At 46.1% G+C, this 23593-nt stretch overlaps 1 protein-coding gene across 2 annotated transcripts in view; it reads right to left on the reverse strand.

The window, feature by feature from the left end:
* The window catches only part of GRID1 (glutamate ionotropic receptor delta type subunit 1), a 689685-nt gene that overhangs the window by 35243 nt on the left and 630849 nt on the right, over positions 1–23593 (reverse strand). For both annotated transcript variants that reach the window (XM_027962365.3, XM_042241196.1), the window contains exon 13: positions 11042–11237. In XM_027962365.3, coding sequence (XP_027818166.2) covers positions 11042–11237 — 196 coding nt within the window. The remainder of the gene's footprint in view (positions 1–11041; positions 11238–23593) is intronic.

Genomic DNA, 23593 nt, shown 5'->3' on the forward strand with positions numbered 1-23593 from the left:
TCAGAGAAGTGAGAAATGCTGAAACAAAGGAAACAGTCAAAGGAGACTAAATCATAGTGATGTGGTCATAAAGAATAGTAAGGACCTTCAGTTCCTTCTCAAGAGCTGTAGATAATATTCTGAGCCACATCTCGTGAGCCGTCTTATGGATACCAGAACACCAGGCGGAGAAGTTAAGCACACGATAGCCACACCGGACCCAGGACACGAGCTGCCACAGTTCCGAGAACCGACCACAAACAAATGGGAACAAACGGACCCGAAACTGACGATGAACTGTATCTAAACAACCAAGATGATGCCAGTCAGGCCACTGATGACCAATTTGAAGATGACTGTTAGAGATGACTGTGCCGTTTCTGCATGTAGCCCGCTCCCCACTCTGTCTATAAAAGCTCTCACCCCCTGCTTCCCAGGGGTGGGGGAGTCGGCCTTTGGACAGATGTCTGCCACCCTCCCCCCTGCCAGTTGCCAGCATCAGAGATAAAGCAAACTTTCCTTTCCACCAACGTGGCCTGTTTACTGGCTTTTGAGTGATGAGCAGCCAGACACCCCCATGCATACCTTTCAGTAACAAGCACAGACACAAGAAAAAAAATTACCAAAAATCTGAATCAATAAGATAAAACAACTGAGAAAAGTCAATAATATCAAAAGTTGATGTTTTAAAAGGAAAAACTATGTTTACATATTTAAAAACTCAACAGTGTAAGGTTATAACTTTCCTTCCAAGTATCTATAGAATCAATGTAATAGCTATTAAAAATCTCAAGTTTTCTTAAGGAAACTGACAAGATGATTATAAAATTTAAATGGAAGTGCAAAAGTTCTAGAACTCTCCAAATATTCTTAGTTGAAAGCACAGACTGATTTAAAGAATTATTATAAAGCTATAGTGATTAAGACTTTTTATTAGCATAAGAATAGATCAGGGCAACAGAAGAGAGAATCTAGAATCTAATAACAGACCAACACATATGCCCAGTTGATTTTCAATCAAAGCATCTAGTCATTTGTTAATTAAATATAAGTATTTTAAATAAATGGTACAAGAACATGTAAATATAATCTGTGGCTTCCCAGGTGGCTCAGTGGTAACGAATCCTCCCACCATGCAGGAGACATGGTTTGACCCCTGGGTCAGACAATCCCCTGGAGGAAATGGCGCTCCACTCCAGTATTCTTGCCTGGAAAATCCCATGGACAGAAGAGCCTGGCTGGCTACAGTCCATGGGGTCACAAAGAGGCAGACACGACTGAATGACTGAACAAGCACTCGCGCACCAGAAATTCATCAAGTGCCTCATGTCCTCAGTCACACAGCTGTGTCCAACTCATTGAACCCCATGGACTGTAGCCTGCCAGGCTCCTCTGCCCATGGGATTTTCTAGGCCAGGCTGAAGCGGGTAGTCATTTCCTACTCCAGGGGATCTTCCCGACCCAGGAATGGAACCCATGTCTCTTGTGTCTCCTGCATTGGCAGGCTGGTTCTTTACCACTAGCCCCACATGGGAAGCCCACCAGAAATTCATACTGGTTGCTGTTGAGGTCAGGGGGAGACATTTCTAGAAAGTAACATGAGAAAACTTTTGAAGATGATGGAAATGTTCTACACATTTGGCCCTCTGTATCTGTGGGTTCCGCACTGTGAATTTAACCACTGTGTAGGATGAAAAATATAAAAAAAACAATTCCAGAAAATCCCAAAAAGAAAAACTTGAATTTGTTGCTTGTTGGCACTGATTTGCACTTCATTTACATTGTATTTACAACTATTTACATAGTATTTACATTGTATTAGGTATTGCAAGTAACCTTATAATGACTGATGATTATTTAAAGCATACAGCAGGATGCTTGCAGTTATATGCAAATACTACCCATTTTATATAAGGGACTTGAATATCCATGAATTTTGGTATCTGCAGTGTCCTGGAACACATCCCCCTCAGATACTGAAGGATGACTATATCTTGTTTTGGAGTGGTGATTACGCAGTTGTATACATTAGTCTAAACCCATGAAATAAACACTTAATGTACGTGAGTTTTATTGTTTGTCAATTATACCTCATAAAAAGACTAAGTGCTATTTGTCTTCATATTTTTATCATGCTCTTTTTCTAATATACAGAAAGTGCTAAGGCAATTTGCTGACATCTACTCAATGTCAGCTGTACCACCGGAGTCCACACTGGACACTGTACCAGAGTGGAACCACTTCTGCACTGGTAAACACAACTAACCTGGGCAGGCTTGTCTTGGTCTCACAGGTAGCCCAGAGAGGTGGATTCTCTTGACCAAAGCCACCGATTAAATCTGGTGGAAAGTGGAACTTAAATTCACATCTCCAAGCTCTTAGGTGGAAACTATTCAAATTACATGTCTTGAATAGATGAATTAGCAAATAAATGGACAAAGAGATCATTGAACTTGCAAAAAGGATATAGTACCTTTTGAACAAGTGCAAAAGAATAGAGATGGATGATTATCCAATGTGAGTGTCTGAGAGGATGAGGCATCTGGAATCCCCAATCTGCATTGACTTCGAAGCAGGAAAAGGACAGAACGTGTGTCTTGGGGCTTGCCCACAAGGCCTACCGCTGCTAACAGAGTTGCTGGTTCCCACTGTACAGGGCTGCCTAGTTTATATCAGCCCTTTTCGTTGCAGGTGGCAGGGGTGGGAGGGGGCAGCGCGGCAGGGAATGGGGTCAGACCTGCATCAATGGTCCCTTTCACTGACTAGACAAAATCTTCCTGATCATTGAACCCAGCATCTCCCAAACACAAAGAAGTGTCATCCCAGATAAGCCTCTTCCTGCTCCTCCATAAGGACATCTACTATGTCATGGAACCAGAATGCTTCCTCACGTCTCTCCTTCCAAATGTGGGGCATCAAAATTCCTGATCCCCCATGGAAGACTGTAGTACTTTTCTGCATAAGGTATGGTCCCTGGCACGCAGTGGGGAGTATACACAATGAGAGCATCCCCTGTCACAAAGCAGAGAGCCCCAGGAAAGAAAGAAAGGGAGGTGTTGATGGGTGATACCCACACGCAATCTGGCGCCAGGGCAAGCATTAGATCAGTGTGGAAATAAATAAGATTTGTGAGCCCGTTTTCTTCCTGTATTTGCATTCACACTTTATGACCTCAGCGATATTTACTGAGTGGAAAAAAACCACCTTCTGTTACGACTGCTCGACTCCACAGTAACATCCCTCAGAAAAATACTGTCTCCAGCCACAGGGTTTGAAACTGGCTACTTGTCTATTTATTCAAAGAGCCCAGTGAGCTGTGAAGATTGACATTTAAACTATTAAACTATATTCTATTTGACAATGTTATTAAATATTAGGTCTGATTTATGAAAAGTCTTAATAAATTGGCAGCTTGGGTCAGCCCTGGCACTGCACAGAAACTGTGTTATGGCTGGATGTTACTTGAGAGAGTTGATCAAGCTCAAGAAAAATAAAGTCCCGCCAACAACATTTAAAGTCTGATTTCATGTGACATAGTTATTATCATATAAATTCAAACCACTTGCCAGCTCCATTCTGCATCCCAGAGTTTCTCTAATTGATATTTTTAATAATTGGGAAATCAAAAGATACAATTGCAGACCTAAATAACCTCTGCTATGTCACATGGAAAGAGAGGTAAGGCTTTTAAACATGGGAGCCAGCCATATATCTTGCTGCTTTGGTGTAAAAGAGGAAGGGAAATAGAAGCAGAAGCGAACAGTAGGCAAGGAGGGTGCAGACACGTTGGTTATGGAAATGGCGATGTAACCCTGTGGCAAGAGGCAAAGTTGGAGCGAGATATTACTGTACTGTGGCTTACTCACATCTGTGTGACCTTGAACAAGCCACTTAATCTCCCTGAGGGTCAGTCCCATTTCTCCATGATGGAGATAATGACCATCAAGTAGTTCTGTTTAGGATGAAAAGAATAATATATGTAGATCAGAGTGCCTGGTACATAGAGACTGCTCAACAGATTTCAGGGGGGAGTTAGGCCAGGCCAGGAGTGAGGCTGGGTCCAGGGTAGTGAGGGTGAAGTCTGTGTGCCACCAGAGTTAGGCCTGAAAAGGACAAGAAAGGACACAGCCTGTATGCTACTAGGTGGTATGGAACTAGGTGCCTACGTGCTGTTAGATGGTGGAAAGGCAGAGGAGGACTACCTACTCAGTGTGCTCAAGCATTCTCAGATGATACAGAGCTTAGATGATGAGCTACTGGACATGTCTATGAGCTATCAGATGACATTAGCCTTCAGGGAATATCCCTGGAGCACCCATTGCTTTGGACTAGGGAGCCTCAAAACTTTTTCTATAAAAGGCCAGATAATAACTATTTAAGGCTTTGGAGACCATATGGCCACAACTACTCAGCTGTACTTAAGTAGCAGAAAAGCAGCCACAGACTCTGTGTAAACAACCGAGTGTGTGTTCCAATAAAACTTTATTTGTAAAAGCAAGTGATAGGCCAGATTCAGCCCATGGATCATAGTTTGTGCAGGTGGCTGAGGGAAATGAAAGCCGTCTCTTCTCTGCTCACTAAGGATCAACAGAATCTCTTTCCTAACAGGCGGGCCTGAAAGCAACTCTAAAGCTATTTCCCTCGTCCCGCCCATCAGGGAATTCACAGAGGGTAACCTGCTCACTGATGGCGCCAACTACACTGCCGATTTATGTGTTTCTGGTCAGTCCAACAACAAACAGATGACTCATTCAGGGACAATCCAGTATTTATTGAGAATTAATGGGCGCCAGGCAGGTTTGCTCTGAAAACTGCACACGGTAGGCTTTCAAAAAATAAACAGAACTTCTCTCCCCTTCCAAATTGCTTTCTGCTCTCTTCACCAGGGCCCAGAAAGGGCTGCCTCCTCCTTATCTGAGTGATGGCTGGCATGAAAGAATAGGTCACAGTAGCGGGGGCAACCATGACATAATTCCTTTCTCTGGTTCTGATACTGTGCAAAAGTGATCACCTCTTGCTAAGCAATTTCCCACCTAAATTGGTTTCAAGTCATTAAAAGCTGCAGCACTCCCAAGGAAAAAAATAATAGCAGCTCTCTGAGGTTACTCACAGTATCAAGCTCCTTGACTTTAGCAGCAATTAGACATTGTTCCACTACCAAGCACTCTCTGGAAATGGACCCAGGTCACCAATGAGTAACTTGAAATTAGAAGTGGGAGCATCCTCCTTTTGCAAAGACAGTTTTCTCTGTTATTCCTTGGGGGCATCCAGTCCTAATCTTTGCCAGGCAGCACCCAAGCAAGTTCTGTCTGGGATTTGGAGAAGTCCCACCTCCCTGAATACCAAGACCATACTCATATTTCCCAGGATGCTGGATTTTTCCTTACAGTTTCTAGATTCAAGATATGACCCTCACTCAGGGCATAATCCTACCTAGTCTAGTCTGCCAGGGATTCACAAGGCATTTGCAGCCATAGGCTGGAGGGGGGTGGGTAAGGGCAGTTCCACAAGGGCAGGAGACAGAAAAAGTTTCAGATAAGCATGTAGGCACAGTAGCCACCCAAACAGGCACTTGTAGAAGGAGGGTTTGAGAACGAATCTGAACACTCCTTGCTCCTTGCAATAAAAAAATGCAGTGCACTCTACTTTCTGACAGTACTATACACTCACTTATATGACACCAGCTATAAAACCCTTAACATTTGCCTAGGGCTGACAGATTGTTTGTTTGTTTGTTTGTTTTCCTTAAAGATCCAAATACAAGAGGGAGATTTGTGACCTCCAAGGCTGGCTTGGGGTTAATAAAAGGAAGGCATCATAAAAGCAACTCTGTATTGGAAAAAGATTAGATTCTGTACCATGAAGCTTTTGGCATTTATAAAGAATCTCTTATTTGCATTTTCCACCACTTATTCTTTAACATTATTTCATTCATGAGTAAGACCCTAAATATCACCAGAGAATGATATAAATAGGATGATGGGAAGATGCTTCTCTGAGGACCCATTTCCAGATTTATTGTGCTCCAGAGGGCTTCACTGGTGGTGTCTGCCTTCTTCATGTACTCCAGGAGTGAGAGGAGGCATGTACCTGGGTGCCTGCTAGGAGAGAAGGGAGCTGGCATGGTCTGGGAGCCAAACTCTGCCTGGCCAGCCTGGAATTATTTATCCAAAAATATAGGTAGGTGCAAAGAATGAGAATAATCACAAACTTTGGTTCATAATGAGAAATAAAAGATAAAAACAAAAAACCTGTGACTGTACAGCTAACACTGACCCAGACTTCCATCCAATAATATACTTCTCTCTTTCGTCTTGCTCTGACTTTCCGATGTGTAGTAACCACTACCCTGAGTCTTACATTTTACCCTTACTTTGGATATATGTATGCCTGTGTTTTATACATTATGCCAAAGAATGCTCAAACTACCACATAATTGCACTCATCTCACATGCTAGTAAAGTAATGCTCAAAATTCTCCAAGCCAGGCTTCAGCAATACGTGAATCATGAACTTCCAGATGTTCAAGCTGGGTTTAGAAAAGGCAGAGGAACCAGAGATCAAATTGCCAACATCCGCTGGATCATTGAAAAAGCAAGAGAGTTCCAGAAAAACATCTACTTCTGCTTTATTGACTACACCAGAGCCTTTGATTGTGTGGATCACAATAAACTGTGGAAAATTCTGAAAGAGATGGGAATATCAGACCACCTGACCCGCCTCTTGAGAAACCTATACGCAGGTCAGGAAGCAACAGTTAAAACTGCACATGGAACAACAGACTGATTCCAAATCAGGAAAGGAGTACATCAAGGCTGTATATTGTCACCCTGCTTATTTAACTGATATGCAGAGTACATCATGAGAAACACTGGGTTGGAGGAAGCGCAAGCTGGAATCAAGATTACTGGGAGAAATATCAATCACCTCAGCTATGCAGATGACACCACTCTTATGGCAGAAAGTGAAGAGAAACTAAAGAGCCTCTTGATGAAAGTGAAAGAGAAGAGTGAAAAAGTTGGCTTAAAGCTCAACATTCAGAAAACTAAGATCATGGCATCCAGTTCCATCACTTCATGGCAAATAGATGGATAAACAGTGGAAACAGTGTCAGACTTTATTTTGGGGGGCTCCAAAATCACTGCAGATGGTGATTGCAGCCATGAAATTAAAAGACGCTTACTGCTTGGAAGGAAAGTTATGACCGACCTAGATAGCATATTAAAAAGAAAGATATTACTTTGCCAACAAAGGTCCATCTAATCAAGGCTATGGTTTTTCCAGTGGTCATGTATGGATGTGAGAGTTGGAGTATAAAGAAGGCTGAGCACTGAAGAATTGATGCTTTTGAACTGTGGTTTTGGAGAAGACTCTTGAGAGTCCCTTGGACTGCAAGGAGATCCAACCAGTATATCGTAAAGGAGATCAGTTCTGGGTGTTCATTGGAAGGACTAATGTTGAAGCTGAAACTCCAATACGTTGGCCACCTGATGCGAAGAGTTGACTCATTGGAAAAGACTCTGATGCTGGGAGGGATTGGGGGCAGGAGGAGAAGGGGACGACCGAGGATGAGATGGCTGGATGGCATCACTGACTCAATGGACATGAGTTTGGGTGGACTCCGAGGGTTGGTGATGGACAGAGAGGCCTGGCATGCTGCAGATCATGGGGTTGCAAAGAGTCAGACATGACTGAGCAACTGAACTGAACTGAAGAGGTTGCTATGTTGACTTATTTTCTATCAGTTGACCCATGTGAAATTGCCTTTAATATTTTTCTTTTGGGCTTCCCTAGTAGCTCAGCTGGTAAAGAATCCACCTGCAATGCAAGAGACCTAGGTTCGATCCCTCGGTTGGGAAGATCCCCTGGAGAAAGGAACGGCTGCCTGCTCCAGTATTCTGGGCCAGATAATTCCACGGACAGGGGCACCTGCAGTCCGTGGGGTCGCACAGCGTCAGACACAGCTGAGCAGCGGTCACTCTCACTCTCTTCTACAGAATTTATTAAGATTCACCCACACTATTGCATGCAGCTGTGGTTTAGTCATTTCCCTGCAGGTCTTACTTATTTCTAAACTTGTTAATGCTCATTCGGACTGCTTCCAGAATCCTGGCTCTATAAGCAATGCTACCACGGCCTTTCTTTTGTCTGAGGTGCTACAGAGGTTTGTTTGGGATGGACACATAAGGTGGAATTGCTGGGTCAGTGGGTACGAAAAACTCCATTTTCTAAGAGAATGACAATTGGTTTTCAAAGTGGCAGTACTGAGTACACCCCCACCAGCAATTAACCACCTGTTACTCAGTCTTCTCCACCACCTCTCCTTTGGGGCAAGTCTAATTGATATAAAGCGATATTATCTTTACGGTCTTGATTTTCATTTTCTGGAAACACTAATGACTTTGAACATCTCTTCACATGATTGCTGGCCATACGTGATACCTCTTCTGTGAAAGTCCTGTACAAGTCTTTTGCTCATTTTTCTATTAAATTGTTTGAACTTTCCTTATTCATTTGTAAAAGGTTTTCATGTGCTATCCATTTAGGATATTAATCCTATATGGGTTCCATGCATTGTAAATATTCACTCCCGGTGTGTGACTTGCCTTTATATTTTCTTTATAAAGTGTCTTGTAATAAACGGAAGTTTGATGAAGTCAAAAGCTGTGTCTTTTCTTTTAGAAGTTCTTTTTGTAGCCTTGTTGCAATGAATCTTCATAAGCATCCAGTTTGGATGGGGGTATTGGCTCTCCATGAGAGACAAAGAAAGCAGAGAAGGGAAACTCAAAGGCCATTTGGCTCAAGTCTTACATTTATAAAAGGCCTTAAATCAACTTTGTATTCATTATCCGCAAATGAGGTCACCTACAGCCACAAAGATCCACTGTCAGGCATGAAAGGAGACCCAGCAGCTCGAGGTGAGAGCACCGTATTTCTTTGTGCATGAGGACATAAGAAGTTTTAATAAACCTTGTGAGCAGAGGACTAGCACATCTATGCTGCATTCTATTATTTTTGTTATGAAATATAAACATTCCAAATCTACCACAACATGTCCTTTTAAATGTTTCAAGTGTCTAAAGAGACCCCCTAAATGCGAAATTGACCAGGCTTCTCTTGACACCTAGAGGTTTGACAAGAAGCCTGGGGTGCTCAATGTAAACAGCACCGGGGAGCTGCGGAACGGGGATTTACACGCAAATGTGCCAGGCTCCAGAGCCCAGACACTCTCTGCTGCTTAACTCTGCTAAACGACGGGGAGAAGCCACCCTGAGCTGGCTGCCCTGTGGGCATGCAGGCCACAGGGACTCCTCGATCACGCAGAGCCCTGCCTCAAGACACCATGCCAGGAGCCAGCCCCGCTGCTTCTGAAGCAGGTCTCAGGCTCTGCCTTTCTCCCTGGACCCATTCTTGACAGGGGCTGGCAAACTACTGAGGGCTTTCTTCATCATGAAGAGCAAGGTGGGTAGACTCTAGTGGCCTTGAAACTTTCTGGAGACTCCTCCTTATACCCACGGCCCTCTGCAGCAAGGCCAGGGCGTGTGTGTGCGTGCTCAGCCATGTCAAACTCTTTGTGACTCCGTGGACTGTAGCCCACCAGGTTCCTCTGTCAATGATATTTCCCAGGCAAGAATACTGGAGAGGGTAGCCATTTCCTCATCCAGGGGATCTTCCAGACCCAGGAATCAGACCTGTGCCTTTTGTGTCTCCTGCATTTGCAGGCAGATTCTTTACAACTGTGCCACCTGGGAAGTCCACAGTAAACCCAAGGGATTGCCAAGTGACCAGGGATGTAGAACACAGGTGTGCGCATGCGTGTGTGTGTGTGTGTGTGTGTGTGAATTAGTGTGTGTGTGTCTGTGTGTGTATAGTGGGAGCATGTGTATGAGTGACTATGTGTGAGAGAGAGCCTGTAGGAATGTTCTGCAGAGGTAGCATTGCTCGGTAGGGAAATGTAAGACACACCGAGGCAGGCTGGATGAGTGCATGCGTGCATGTGAGAGTGTGTGCGTGAATGCATGTGAATGTGTGAAGATTCTGCAGAAGTGGTGGGGCAGCTTGAATAGAGAACAGAAGGGAAGAGATGCTGAGCAAGACGGGCTGGGCAGAGGCCCACGCAGAGAGACAGCAGTGCTGGGCGCTGTGCACATCTTTCTTGTATTGTTCACCAATGACCAAGAGTAAGTGGCCTCTGTACGTGAGGGTCACTGAGAAGAAGGTGCCACCACCAGAGACATCCTTACGACATCTGCCTTCATCCCACTGTGACCTTCACATGTTCTGCCGCACAGGGCGGATAAACACCGAACCCCTCAGTCTGGAACCCCAGGCATGAGAACCTAATGAGGAGTGTGACCCACGTCCGATTCTCATCTGCATAATGGGACAATCACGATTAATTTGGGTCCCTGTGGAAACTCACTGAAATAAATTAGCAACGTCTAACCATCTCTGCAGAGCGGGTTCATCTCTCCCGCCCGTCCTCTCTGGCGTGGGCTCTCCTCACGCAGTGCTCCCGCAGCTCCACCCCACCCTCATTCAGCCTCCGTGCTGGACTTGCTGTCGTGACCACCGCCTCCCAAGCACACCTCTGCTCACAGCATGTCCCAGATTGTGCCCACCCTTCCCTGAACCCTGTCCCCACCTCCTCTCCCTCTGCCCTGGTCCTCTGCATCTGCTTTTATTGAGTGTTCTCACTTGGGGTGGGCAGACCCCTCTGTACCACCATCCTGTGAACCCAGGAAGAGGGAGATCCAGGTCTTGGGCTTAACCTCCCTGCCCTTCCCTGATCCTTTGGAAACTTAGAAGGGCCTTAAGTTTCCCTTCTGCCAGCCCCTTGGCATCTCTTGCCAGAAACGGGCATCTACCTGAAGAATGTGAGCCTCTTTACCCACATGTCTATGAAAAATGCCTATTGAGGCTGCTGAAGATGGGTCACCCTGCAGGTGACAGGGGTGCTCAAAGGAGATGCCTCTAGGAGGGTGTCTCCTTCCGCAAGGACGACAGGCCTTATGGCCCCTGCCACAGCACACGCATGCCTGGGTGGCCAGCTCCCACCTACCTTCCTGATGCCTTCCGAAGGACTGGACACACAGTTGTCAGCCCCTCCATTCTTGCTGATGGTCCGCCAGAGCTCAGCAAACGTGCTGTCTTGCTCCAGAGGGTTGGTGCCCTTGGCTCGGAAGTACTCGTACACAGCAGAATCCCGGACAGTGCCGTAAGACATCTCCACTTGCTTGGACAGGTCCTGGAACGTCCTAAAATACAACATGGATGTGAAACATGGGTACCTGGGGCACCCTGTGGGGACCCACACAAGGCCCGCCTGAGGTGGGAGCCAGGTGTGGTCCACTGTCCACATCCTTCACTCCCAAACCCCAGCGGCATGAGGCCCAAGGCCCGGAACATGACTTGCCAGGATCTCATTCTATCCAAGTTACTTTTCTTTCCTGTAGATTAATTCAGTAATGCCATTAAATGCCTAAAACCAGGTGCTGTGCTGAGCCACTGAGCCTGAGAGACAAAAGGATGAATAAGACATGAATCCTGCCCTCGAGGAGCTTAGAGTTTAACTGTAGAAACACATAGACAGACCGTCATAACAGAAGAATGATGGCGACACAGGAGGCTGTACACTGAGGGCTCCAACTCAAATGCCTGCAAAAGGAAAGAGAAACACCATGGCAAGACCAGCAACAGTGCCTGCTCTCTGACATTCAGAGCTGGCATATGGTGGGCACACACTCAGAGACTGTGCCCATGAAGAGGCATGTCTCCTCCAAAGCTTGCAGCTGTTCTGAAATTCCACCCAACTGTTGCCTTCCAAGCATCTGCCCTTATTGCCAAATTCAGACTTAAATTGAAGAAAGTAGGGAAAACCAATAGACTATTCAAAGAAAGTGAAAGTGAAGTCTCTTAGTCATGTCCAACTATTTGTGACCCCATGGACTGTAACCTATCAGGCTCCTCCAACCATAGGATTTTCCAGGCAAGAATGCTGGAGTAGACTGCCATTTCCTTCTCCAGGGGATCTTCCTGACTCAGGATTGAACACAGGTCTCCTGCATTTCTGAGCCACCAAGGATGGCATTCAGGCATGACCTAAATCATATCCCTTATGATTATATAGTGGAAGTGACAGACAGATTCAAGGGATTAGATCTGATAGAGGGGAGTGCCTGAAGAACTATGGACAGAGGTCTGTGACATTGTACAGGAGGCAGGGATCAAGACCATCCCCAAGAAAAAGAAATGCAAAAAGGCAAAACGGTTGTCTGAGGAGGCCTTACCGTAAGCTTTCATAAGAGAGATGAAAAGAAGAGAAGCAAAAGGCAAAGGAGGAGAGGAAAGATGCACCCATGTGAGTGCAGAGTTCCAAAGAATAGCAAGGAGAGATAAGAAAGCCTTCCTCAGTGATCAACGCAAAGAAATAGAGAAAAACAATAGAAAGGGAAAGACAAGCGATCTCTTCAAGAAAATTAGATATACAAAGGGAACTTTTCATGCAAAGATGGGCACAATAAAGAAAAGAAATGGTATGAACCTAACAGAACCAGAAGATGTTAAGAAGAGGTGGCAAGAATACACAGAAGAACTATACAAAAAAGATCTTCATGACCCAGATAACCATAATGGTGTGATCACTCACCTAGGGCCAGACATCCTGGAATGTGAAGTCAAGTGGGCCTTAGGAAGCATCACTATGAACAAAGCTAGTGGAAGTAATGGAATTCCAGTTGAGCTATTTCAGATCCTAAAAGATGATGCTGTGAAAGTGCTGCACTCAATATGCCAGCAAATTTGGAAAACTCAGCAGTGGCTACTGGACTGGAAATGGTCAGTTTTCATTCCAATCCCAAAGAAAGGCAATGCCAAAGAATGCTCAAACCACTGCACAATTGCACTCATCTCACACGCTACCAAAGTAATGCTCAAAATTCTCCAAGCCAGGCTTCAACAATATGTCAGCTGTGAACTTCCAGATGTTCAAGCTGGATTTAGAAAAGGCAGAGGAACCAGAGATCAAATTGTCAACATCTGTTGGATCATTGAGAAAGCAAGAGAGTTCCAGAAAAACACCTACGTCTGCTTTATTGACTATGCCAAAGCCTTTGACTGTGTGCATCACAATAAACTGTGGAAAATTCTGAAAGAGACGGGAATAACAGACCACCTGACCTACCTTCTGAGAAATCTGTAATGCAGATCAAGAAGCAATAGTTAGAACTGGGCGTGGAACAACAGACTGGTTCAATTTGGGGAAAGGAGTACGTCAAGGCTGTATATTGTCACCCTGCTTATTTAACTTATATGCAGAGTACATTGTGAGAAATGCTAGCCTGGATGAAGCACAAGCTGGAATCAAGATGGCTGGGAGAAATATTAATAACTTCAAATATGCAGATGACACCACCCTTATGGCAGAAAGTGAAGAGGAACTAAAGAGCCTCTTGATGAAAGTGAAAGAAGAGAGTGAAAAAGTTGGCTTAAAGCTCAACATTCAGAAAACTAAGATCATGGCATCTCGTCCCATCACTTCATGGCAAATAGATGGGGAAACAGTGGAAACAGTGACAGACTTTATTTTCTGGGCTCCAAAATCACTGCAGATGGTGACTGCAGCCATGAAATTAAAAGACGCTTACGCCTTGGAAGAAAAGTTATGACTGACCTAGATAGCATATTAAAAAGCAGAGACGTTACTTTGCCAACAAAGGTCCATCTAGTCAAAGCTATGGTTTTTCCAATAGTCTTGTATGGATGTGAGAGTTGGACTATAAAGAAAGCTGAGCGCAGAAGAATTGATGTTTTTGAACTGTGGTGTTGGAGACTCTTGAGAGTCCCTTGGACGCCAGGGATATCCAATCAGTCCATCCTAAAGGAAATCAGTCCTGAATATTCATTGGAAGGACTGATGCTAAAGCTGAAACTCCAATACTTTGGCTACCTGGAACTGACTCATTTGAAAAAACCCTGATCCTAGGAAAGATTGAAGGCAGGTGGAGAAGGGGACAACAGAGGATGAGGTGGTTAGATGGCATCTCTGATTCAACGGACATGAGTTTGAGTAAACTGTGAGAGTTGGTGATGGACAGGGAAGCCTGGTGTGCTGCAGTCCATGGGGTCGCAAAGAGTCAGACACGACTGAGCAACTGAACTGAACTGAACTGAAGCATCTCCCCCTAATGTTTTTGAATAAAGAAAGGAATCTGGGTTTGCATATGAGCTTCTTGACTCTGGACTGTTGATGGTTATTCAAATGGTGGTGAAGATAATCCAAAGCACCTCTGAGAGCCTCCGTCTGTTGTCCATGGAGGAGAAGCAAGTAGCTCAGGACAGGTGTATGATGCAGGGAGCAGGTGCATCAGGAATGTCCATCAGCTCCAAGGAGCAGAAGACTGAGCTGCACCTTCTTTGGAGGAGGGAGCAGGAATCAGATCAGGGAGGACCAACTTGGCATAAAGTTTTCATTTGACACAAGATGAGTAGTACCTGATTCAATGTGCTGATAGGATAGAATTGCAAAAAAAAAAAAAAAGAAAAAAGAAAAAACCATAAAGCTCACTGATGAGCCAGCCTCTCTCTCTTCAGGTTCCAACTGGATCCCCCTTTGCTTATTCCTCTTCTGGAAATCTGTCTCTCCTTTTCATCAACCAGAATCATCATTCCCACCACTCAATGAGTCACTGATTGCACGAAAAGACCCAATCATTTCAACCTGATCCACACAACCCTCAATCTAGTGAGCTCATCTTTGGCTGTTGCACCTGTATCCACATGACCCCAGAGCTAAGGTTAAAAGGAGAAATTCCACAGGATCACCATTTGCGGCACCAGACCACAGAGCTTCCTCTGCGTGGAATCCCTTTATCTTGCTCATCCGCCTGATACGCTTCTACAAACCCTGTGAAGTTCCAGCAGCAGCCTTTTCCTATGGGAAGACAGCATCCCTCAGCTCCCTGGCCATCTCCATACCCTGTGTGGTTTCTATGGCAGTAAGAGCTCACCGTGACTACAGGGAAAACACAGCCGGGTACGTGATGCACAGGCTCTGAGTCCAATTACTTGCCTTGCCTCTCGATCCCATCAGCACTAACACTGAGGGCCCTCTGTTAGTTAGCTGGCCCCTCTGAGCCTCAGTTTCCAAATCCTTAAATCAAAAACAAAACAAAACACACACACATAAACACCAGGGTTAGATGTAGAGCCCATAGCAGAGGCTGCCGTGAAGATGAAATGAGGTGGTGTGTGCTCAGTTCTTGGAGCAGTGGCTGATACACACTCAGTGGCCAGTCACTGGTAGCAGGTGTTATCATAGGTCGGGGTCCTCAGTATGTGTGTGTTTCGTCACTCAGTCATGTCCGACACTTTGCAACCCTTTGAACTGTAGCCCACCAGGATCCTTTGTCCGTGGGATTTTAAGAATACTGAAGTGGGTTGCCATTCCTCCTCCAGAGGTTCTTCCTGACCCAGGGATCGAACCTGTGTCTCCTGCATTTCAGGCGGATGCTTTACCTGCTGAGCCATCAGGTGTCCTCAGTAGACAGAGCCAAAGCAGCTCCGCATTTGCATCCTCAGCACTAGACCAGGGCTGCAGCCAGCCTGCACAGCCCGCACACAGAGGAGCCAGCAGCGTAGCTAGCTTTCTCCTGTTCCGGAGATACCCTCCATGGAATTCCTTCAGGCCCTGCTACATGGCCCAGAAACAGAGTTCTGTATTCGTTTCAATGCATTACAGATGAAAGAAAACATAAAATAACAAATTCGATGAAGAAATCTTTCTAATTATTGTTCATTATTTATATCTAATTGAAGCAAGATGTTCCTTTGCTTGAAGGGCCCCAAGGGTTGTAACTCTGCCGTAATTTGCCTGTAATGAAAGGAAGGGGGATCTTTTTTTTTTCCGCAGTTTTTATTTTTCTCATGGTAATACAAACAAACACAAGTCTTTGATGAATGGGAAACATCAGGATGAATTACACAGTTGATTCTAAATACTGGAACTGTTCTAAATTACTGCAGTTTCCATGAGCCTAGAATGGATGTGTAACTGCCAAGGAGTTCAGCAGTACTGTTTCATCCCCACATTTGAAATGGAGATTTCCTCTCTCCTCTTGGTATTTATTCATGACGGTGCCCCTGGTCAGAGGCTCAGGGAGCAGTTCTGGAATACAAGCAGGCAGCCCCAGTGCTAATGGCTTCATGCCCATTTCTGTCCCGGTAGAGGTCACTGTTGTCATCCCCAAAACACAGCTACCATCTTTGCTGAACCAGACCCATGGCTTCCATCCCTCACCACTCACAGCCATGGGTCTGTGTACAGGGATCTATTGCCCATCTTTACGCATCTTTAATGAATATTCCCTCTTTCAAGGAAAATTTCCAAGCTCACTAACACATGGGAGGTACTACCATCATATTTCAGAGTGAATAAACCTATCTAAGGCTCTTTGGTGGAAAAGGCAATGGCACCCCACTCCCGTACTCTTGCCTGGAAAATCGCATGGACGGAGGAGCCTGGTAGGCTGCAGTCCCTGGGGTTGCTAAGAGTCGGATGTGACTGAGCAACTTCACTTTCACTTTTCACTTTCATGCATTTGGAGAAGGAAATGGCGACCCACTCCAGTGTTCTTGCCTGGAGAATCCCAGGGATGGGGGAGCCTGGTGGGCTGCCGTCTATGGGGTCGCACAGTTGGACACGACTGAAGCGACTTAGCAGCAGCAGCAGCAAGGCTCTTTGGAGGCTTGCAAGAGGGCCCAACTAATCATGGAACCAAACTGTCATCATCCAGGGGCACTCACCCTCTTGTCCAAGGGCACAGCTTTGGAAGGGACATGGAAGGAAAGAACAAAGAAGAGCCAGCCAGCCAGGGTCCAAGTCAACAGTCAGCAAAAGACAGATGTTCACATCCAATAGGACTCCCATCCAAATGAGCAAGGAAGGCTTAACCCGGAGAAGGCTCCAGGAGCAACACACTCAATCTAGCATGTTTCCCAAATTAGTCTCTTCAGCCACAACTGCTAGAAAGTGTCCGAGCACCCCCACCGCAGAGAGGTGAAGGAGATCTTCCTTTCACAGGTGGTGTCTCTCTAAACCCAAATCACGAATGATGCAACTGGCTGAAGTCATTCAACCACGTGCCCCATCCACAGTTAACTAGTTAGTTAGGGGGTACTTGGTAAAGCACAGAGACAAGGCAAGAATGTGAGCATCTTCAAGGGGTTCATAATGATGGGTGATGAGTGGTGAGAAAAGTAAACCAACAGTAACTAAACAATGAGAGAAGTACTAGGAGAAAGCTGCTGCATGAGGGGTCTTAGAAGCAAAGGGGGGCAGCACCTAGCTCATTGGCCAGAGCTAAAGAAAGGATTTCTAGAAGAGTAAGTCTGCCTGGGCACGCACTGACTAAGTGTCCCATGGAGGCATGCACATTTAAGCAGCTGAGCCGCAGCTCTGTGCTTGGCTGTCTGTCTCCTTCACCTTTTTATTCATGATGAGGGTTACAATCTTCCCTTGGCAGACCTTAGCCTCTCTTCCAGTCTTTCCATTGAGCCAGTATCTTTTACCCTACTGAAGATCCCCCGGAGAAGGAAATGGCAACCTGCTCCAGTATTCTTGCCTGTGAAATCCCATGGGCAGAGGAGGCTGGCAGGCTACACAGCCCATGGGGTTGCAAAGAATCAAGACAACTTAGCAACTAAACAACAACAAAACCTGATTGAAACTGGTGGGTGGGACCAACAGAGCTGTTCCTCTGTCCTGAACAGCTAGTTTGGGGGTCTTCTCTAGCTGCAAGCAGAGCTGACTCCTATGAGCATATCAGGCTGTCTTGCAAAAGCACTCTATCAGCATCCCTTGCCTCTGAGAGCAGTTTCCTCCAATTGAACAGGCACCGCCTGAAGGCCCCACATCGTCTCCTTCAGCTGTGGCCAAGGACAGTCTACCCAGCCCCGCAGCACCTCCCTCCCGCCCCTCACCTTTCTCATAAATCAGTCTTACTATTTCCCAGATACATTTTCATTAACAAAGAGATAAATGTGTTTGCAGCATGAGAAAAATCAATAATACAGAATGTATAAATACAACTTTGCATGTTACAGAAATATTTACATTGGCAATGGAGATAAATACACTCACAACAAGAGGAGAATCAATATACAGTATGCGTAGAACAGATTTCAGCAACTATGAGGTTGCCGTCGTCACTGGCCTGCTAAATCTCCTCCTTAAGGAGAAGAGGAAGGGGACTTCCCTGGCAGTCCAGACTGCAGTGGGCACAGGTTCCATCCCTGGTAGGGAACTAAGATCCTGTATGCCACAATTCAGCCAAAAAGAAAAAGAGAGACAGACAGAAAGAAAAGGAAGCAATGGAGTGACCCCAAAGTCACAGGAGGGTGAGAAGGCTCATTCTTGTAATCTGAAGCTGTCGTAACTACAGCCCACAGAAGCCTCTACCATCATTTCAGCTGCCCTGCTTTTCCGCTCTCATTTCAGACTCTACAGAAGAGGATGCTGCACCAATCAGCTGGGAGGGCGTGGTCAGGCTTCCATAGCCAGCCTCCAGGGCCTCGGGCAGTGGTGCTGCCCATTTCCCGGCCCTTCCTGAGCTCCTTCCCCAGGGCACCCATGCTTCGGGAGTCTCTGATCCTTCTCCTAGGCAGAGACGCCCACTGAGGCTCTGCCACGTTTTCCCATCCCCTCCACCCCAAACCTGGGCACTTCAAGGTGAACAGGACTTCAGGTAAGGCGAAGACACTCCAAGATGCTTCTCGACCTTGGGCTCTGAAAGGCATCTCAAGGTCTTTAGTCTTTCATTCATACAATGGGAAAAAAAAATAATCTATTTCCTGAGCATGTGCTTCTATCAAGCACTGTTGTAGATCTAAAGCTACGAGCAGCACAAAGCCCCCCCTCTCGTGGAGTCTGCATGAAGGAGGCAGGGAGAGAGAAAAGCACATACATGAACAGCGCACACACACACCAACCGCTACGAAACGCTGGGGCCGCACGCTTTCTGGGAAGGGACTCGGTGCATGTACGCAGGCAGTAAGGGCCACACACCATTCTGCTGCGTATCCCTTGGTTTTGTGGCGGCGGGGGGGGGGGGGGGGGGGGTGGTGTTTTGGAACACTATAAAAAATGTTTCAAAAAAAGAAAAACAATCAGCCTGCAGGCTGCAGGAAAATAGGCTGCCAGCCAGATGTGCCCCAGGGGGGTGTAATCAGCCGACCCCCACTGTCATGTTTCCAGTGATGAAAAGTGCTATGAAGAGTCATAAAGCAGAGTAAGGATTACAGAAAACGATGGAGGAAGTGATTATATGCAGCAGACGGGGGCTGTTTAAGCCATCGGAGCTGACATCGAGGGCGCGTGTTCCTTCATTACCTTTTCTTGGGCTGGTCTGGGAGGAGGTGCGAGGAGAGACTGCTGAGGGCAGGGCTGAGACCTGGAGAAGCTGTGCCTTCTGAGAAGCAGAGACCAGCAGGCTCGGAGCTTATCACCGTCTCTTCCCTCGAGACCAGGGATCCTCTGGGCCCCTCTGAGAGGCTGGAGCAGGCAATGCTGGCTATTGCATGGGGCTCCTTGGTGAAAGGCTATGGTCTGAGTGGCCGCAGGTCAGTGCCCCGGCTCAGGAAACTGTCAGTTCAACACCAATGAGGACACTCAGTGACCCACCAGGACAGGAGCCCGTGCGGCAGGAAAGGCATCCCTGCAGGACGCAGGAGGCCGGGAGAGGGTCTGGGAAGGGGAGGTGGGGCTGGGTGGACTGGGCACTCACTGGCGTGAGCTCACTCCCTCCTGCAGTCTTCCTCCACATTCTCTTCTCTCTAATCCCATTTCGTTGATTACAATTGAAATTCAAAGATGCCTAAAACATACTAAGGACAAAAAAAAACACACTTGATGCTTTTGTATACAGTATATTTCCATTCTTGTCAAAAGTAACCATTAAAAATGGAAGTAAACATCAGGACGAAAATAGGAGGAATAAGCATTGAACTGTAGGGAGATTTCCGTTTTTTACAAATGTGTTTCTGTAAAGTTTGCATTTTTTTATGATGCAAAAACATAATAAACATATGTGATCTGAATAATTTAACAGACCCTCCTGCTGCCAAGTGTCAGGTCTGAGACTTGGAAATCTAGCTGTGTGCTATCCTGTGTCCTCCATGTCCACTCGCTCTGCCAACTGCCCCCGCAGCCAAGAGCCACTTGGAAGAGAGGGGCCTCTCTCCTGCTCTTGAAGGCAGGCCCTGCAGGCTTTAGGGAGCAGGCTCTGAGGGGCTCTGGGAGTTGAATCTTCCTTCCCCAGAGTAAGACCAACATGCCAGGATTAACCCCACTGGGGCTGAGCCATCCTGGGCATCCAGGGCCCATCAGAACCAAAGTGGGCCGGAGTTTCCCTTATCTGCACAACTTCTGTTTGGATTCTCCCAAGCCCAGGTTGCCTTGGCTGCCAAATCAGACCGGGGTGGCCAGACAAGAGTTTTTGAAAGAAGGGTATATGCCTCTTATGAGCTTCCCACGTCTACAAGAAACACCCCACATCCTCACATATCCTGAAAGGTCACACACGGTCTGAACCCAAGAGCTTGCTCTCACCTCACGGGCGGCCCTGCCTTCCTGCCTTGGGGGCTCGCAGCTGTGTGACACACTCTTCCTTTACATCTCTCATCAGCTCGTTCCCTCAGAGCCATGGAAACATTAGATGTCACCTTCTTCATGAGACCTCTGCTGACAACCCTCTGTACAACTGTGTTCAGTCACTCAATTGCGTCTGACTCTTTGTGACCCCATGGACTGCAGCACACCAGGCTTCCCTGTCCTTCACTATCTCCTGGAGTTTGCTCAAACTCAACACTCATTGAGTCGATGATGCCATCCAACCACCTCATCCTCTGTTGCCACCTTCTCCAAATATCACCCTCTTTAAATTATATGATAAAAACAAAGAAATATACACCAGGCTGTTTCATGGCAGTTCTCCCCCTAGAATGGAACCTTCCAGTTTATTGCGATATCAACAGTGCCTCCATCTGCATGGCCAATCATCCTAGTTTGCACAGAACAGAGAGGTTTCCTGGGATATAGGACTTTCAGTACTAAAACCAGGGACGTTGCAGCCAAATTGTGGTAGTTTTCCCCGCCTCTACCTACAATAGTGCCTGGCATATGGTAGATGCTCCAATCAACACGGGCTATTATGTGCATGAATAATACATTAATGAATTAGCCTTCTTCTCACTTTCCAATCACCCAGGTTGGATATTCTGTTGGAAAGGTCTCGGGTTATCTTTCCAGGATAAGCATGGGTCATTCACCTGCAGAGAACTGAGCATAGCAATAGCCTGGGAGGACTGACTAGAAGAGCTGAAGCCCTAGCCTGGGGGGCATAGCACAGAGCTACAGAGTTAGAGCCAAACCAGAAACAAATCACCAGGAAGCCCGGGGATCAGCCCAGGCTGCCCAGAGGCTTCCTTCTCATGGTCTTAAAGTTTCAAGATCAAGTTTCCTTGTGGATCAGATGGAAATCAGCATTGGTTGAGAGTCTCCTCCAGGGTCTGCATTCCCAGCAGCTGCTGTCTTCATCCCCAGCTCCCACGTCCCTCCCACTTGGTGGGATCCCCACCAGGCAGCAATTCCACCATGCCAAGAACATGGCTGGCTCCCAGCTCTCCACACCAGCAAATATTTGCTGCCACAAATCAATACAAAAGTAGGATGCACCATTAAGCTTTAATATATCAGTGCTAGGGCTCTTAATCCATTATGAGGCTGTCATAAATGTGACTGAAATGCAAATCAGCGTGGCAGCCCTCCAGGAGGGTGTGAAGGTGCCTTCACCACCTCTCGGCACAGCCTGCGTCCCCTGTGCTCCAGAGAAACAGCCTGAGTCTCCTCTCTCCCTGTTGCTTTTTGTTTTCACCCTCCTCGCCTCGCTCGTCTTTCCAAATGTCTGACTGAACCCCCCATTATGTCAGCTTCCCTGGCAGGCAGTCACTTGACATGCTAGAAGAAAGCTATAATAACGCCAACTTTCAGACACTGAACTGAGACTTCATTGGCACTGCTTCGTTTCACCTTGACCACAAATTCATAAAGCTATTTTTATCCCTCCATTTTACAGATGAAGAAATCAAGGCTCAAGGAGATTAAGTAACAGAAGCAGCAAGGAGAAGAGCCATCTCCCCACTCAGGACTGGCTTAATCCCAAACCCAAACATTTGAATGCCATCCTATAGCTACGTTAGGAAGCCCATAACTAAGTGAGGAGAATGAGCAAGTAAGCAGGTGATCAAAAATATCATGCAGGATATATTTCTAGAAATAAGCTCAGAGTCATTAGGACAGGGATGACTGGGATGTTGAAGCTATCCCAGTTTGGCAGAAGAGAGACTGAGGGTGGAGATGAGGACACAGGATTAGGAGGAAAGGTGGGGGTTAAATTGAGACTTAAAAAGTGGAAATTAACACAGAAAGGGACTAAAAGGTGAAAAGGTGATCGTATTTTCAAACCATGGATGTCCAGAGAACAGAGTCATTTTTGCACTTGTATTCCATTATATTCAGTTCTAACCGTTTACCGTAAGGGAGCAGAAATGATAAGTAATTAGGAAGCACTAAGGATAGTGCTTATTTCCTATTAATGAGGAAATAATTACTCACAAAATACTTATAAGCTAATATAACAGACTATGTCAAAGCCTTTGACTGTGTTGATCACAACAAACTGTGGAAAACTCTGAAAGAGATCAGAATACCAGACCACTTGACCTGCCTCTTGAGAAACCTGTATGCAGGTCAGGAAGCAACAGTTAGAACTGCACATGGAACAACAGACTGGTTCCAAATCAGGTAAGGAGTACATCAAGGCTGTATATTGTCACCCTGCTTATTTAACTTCTATGCAGAGTACATCATGAGAAATGCTGGACTGGAAGAAACAAAAGCTGGAATCAAGATTGCCGGGAGAAATATCAATAACCTCAGATATGCAGATGACACCACTCTTATGGCAGAAAGTGAAGAGAAACTAAAGAGCCTCTTGATGAAAGTGAAAGAGGGGAGTGAAACTGTTGGCTTAAAGCTCAACATTCAGAAAACTAAGATCATGGCATCCGGTCCCATCACTTCTGGCAGATAGATGGGGAAACAGTGGAAACAGTGGCTGACTTTGTTTTTTGGGCTCCAGAATCATGGCAGATGGTGACTGCAGTCATGAAATTAAAAGACGCTTACTCCTTGGAAGGAAAGTTATGACCAACCTAGACAGCATATTAAAAAGCAGAGACATTACTTTGCCAACTAAGGTCCATCTAGTCAAGGCTATGGTTTTTCCTGTGGTCATGTATGGATGTGAGAGTTGGAGTATAAAGAAGGCTGAGCACCGAAGAATTGATGCTTTTGAACTGTGGTTTTGGAGAAGACTCTTGAGAGTCCCTTGGACTGCAAGGAGATCCAACCAGTCCACTCTAAAGGAGATCAGTCCTGAGTGTTGTTTGGAAGGAATGATGCTAAAGCTGAAACTCCAATACTTTGGCCACCTCATGCGAAGAGTTAACTCATTGGAAAAGATTCTGATGCTGGGAGGGATTGGGGGCAGGAGGAGAA

The sequence above is a fragment of the Ovis aries genome, chromosome 25, assembly GCF_016772045.2.
Source record: "Ovis aries strain OAR_USU_Benz2616 breed Rambouillet chromosome 25, ARS-UI_Ramb_v3.0, whole genome shotgun sequence".
Lineage (NCBI taxonomy): Eukaryota > Metazoa > Chordata > Mammalia > Artiodactyla > Bovidae > Ovis > Ovis aries.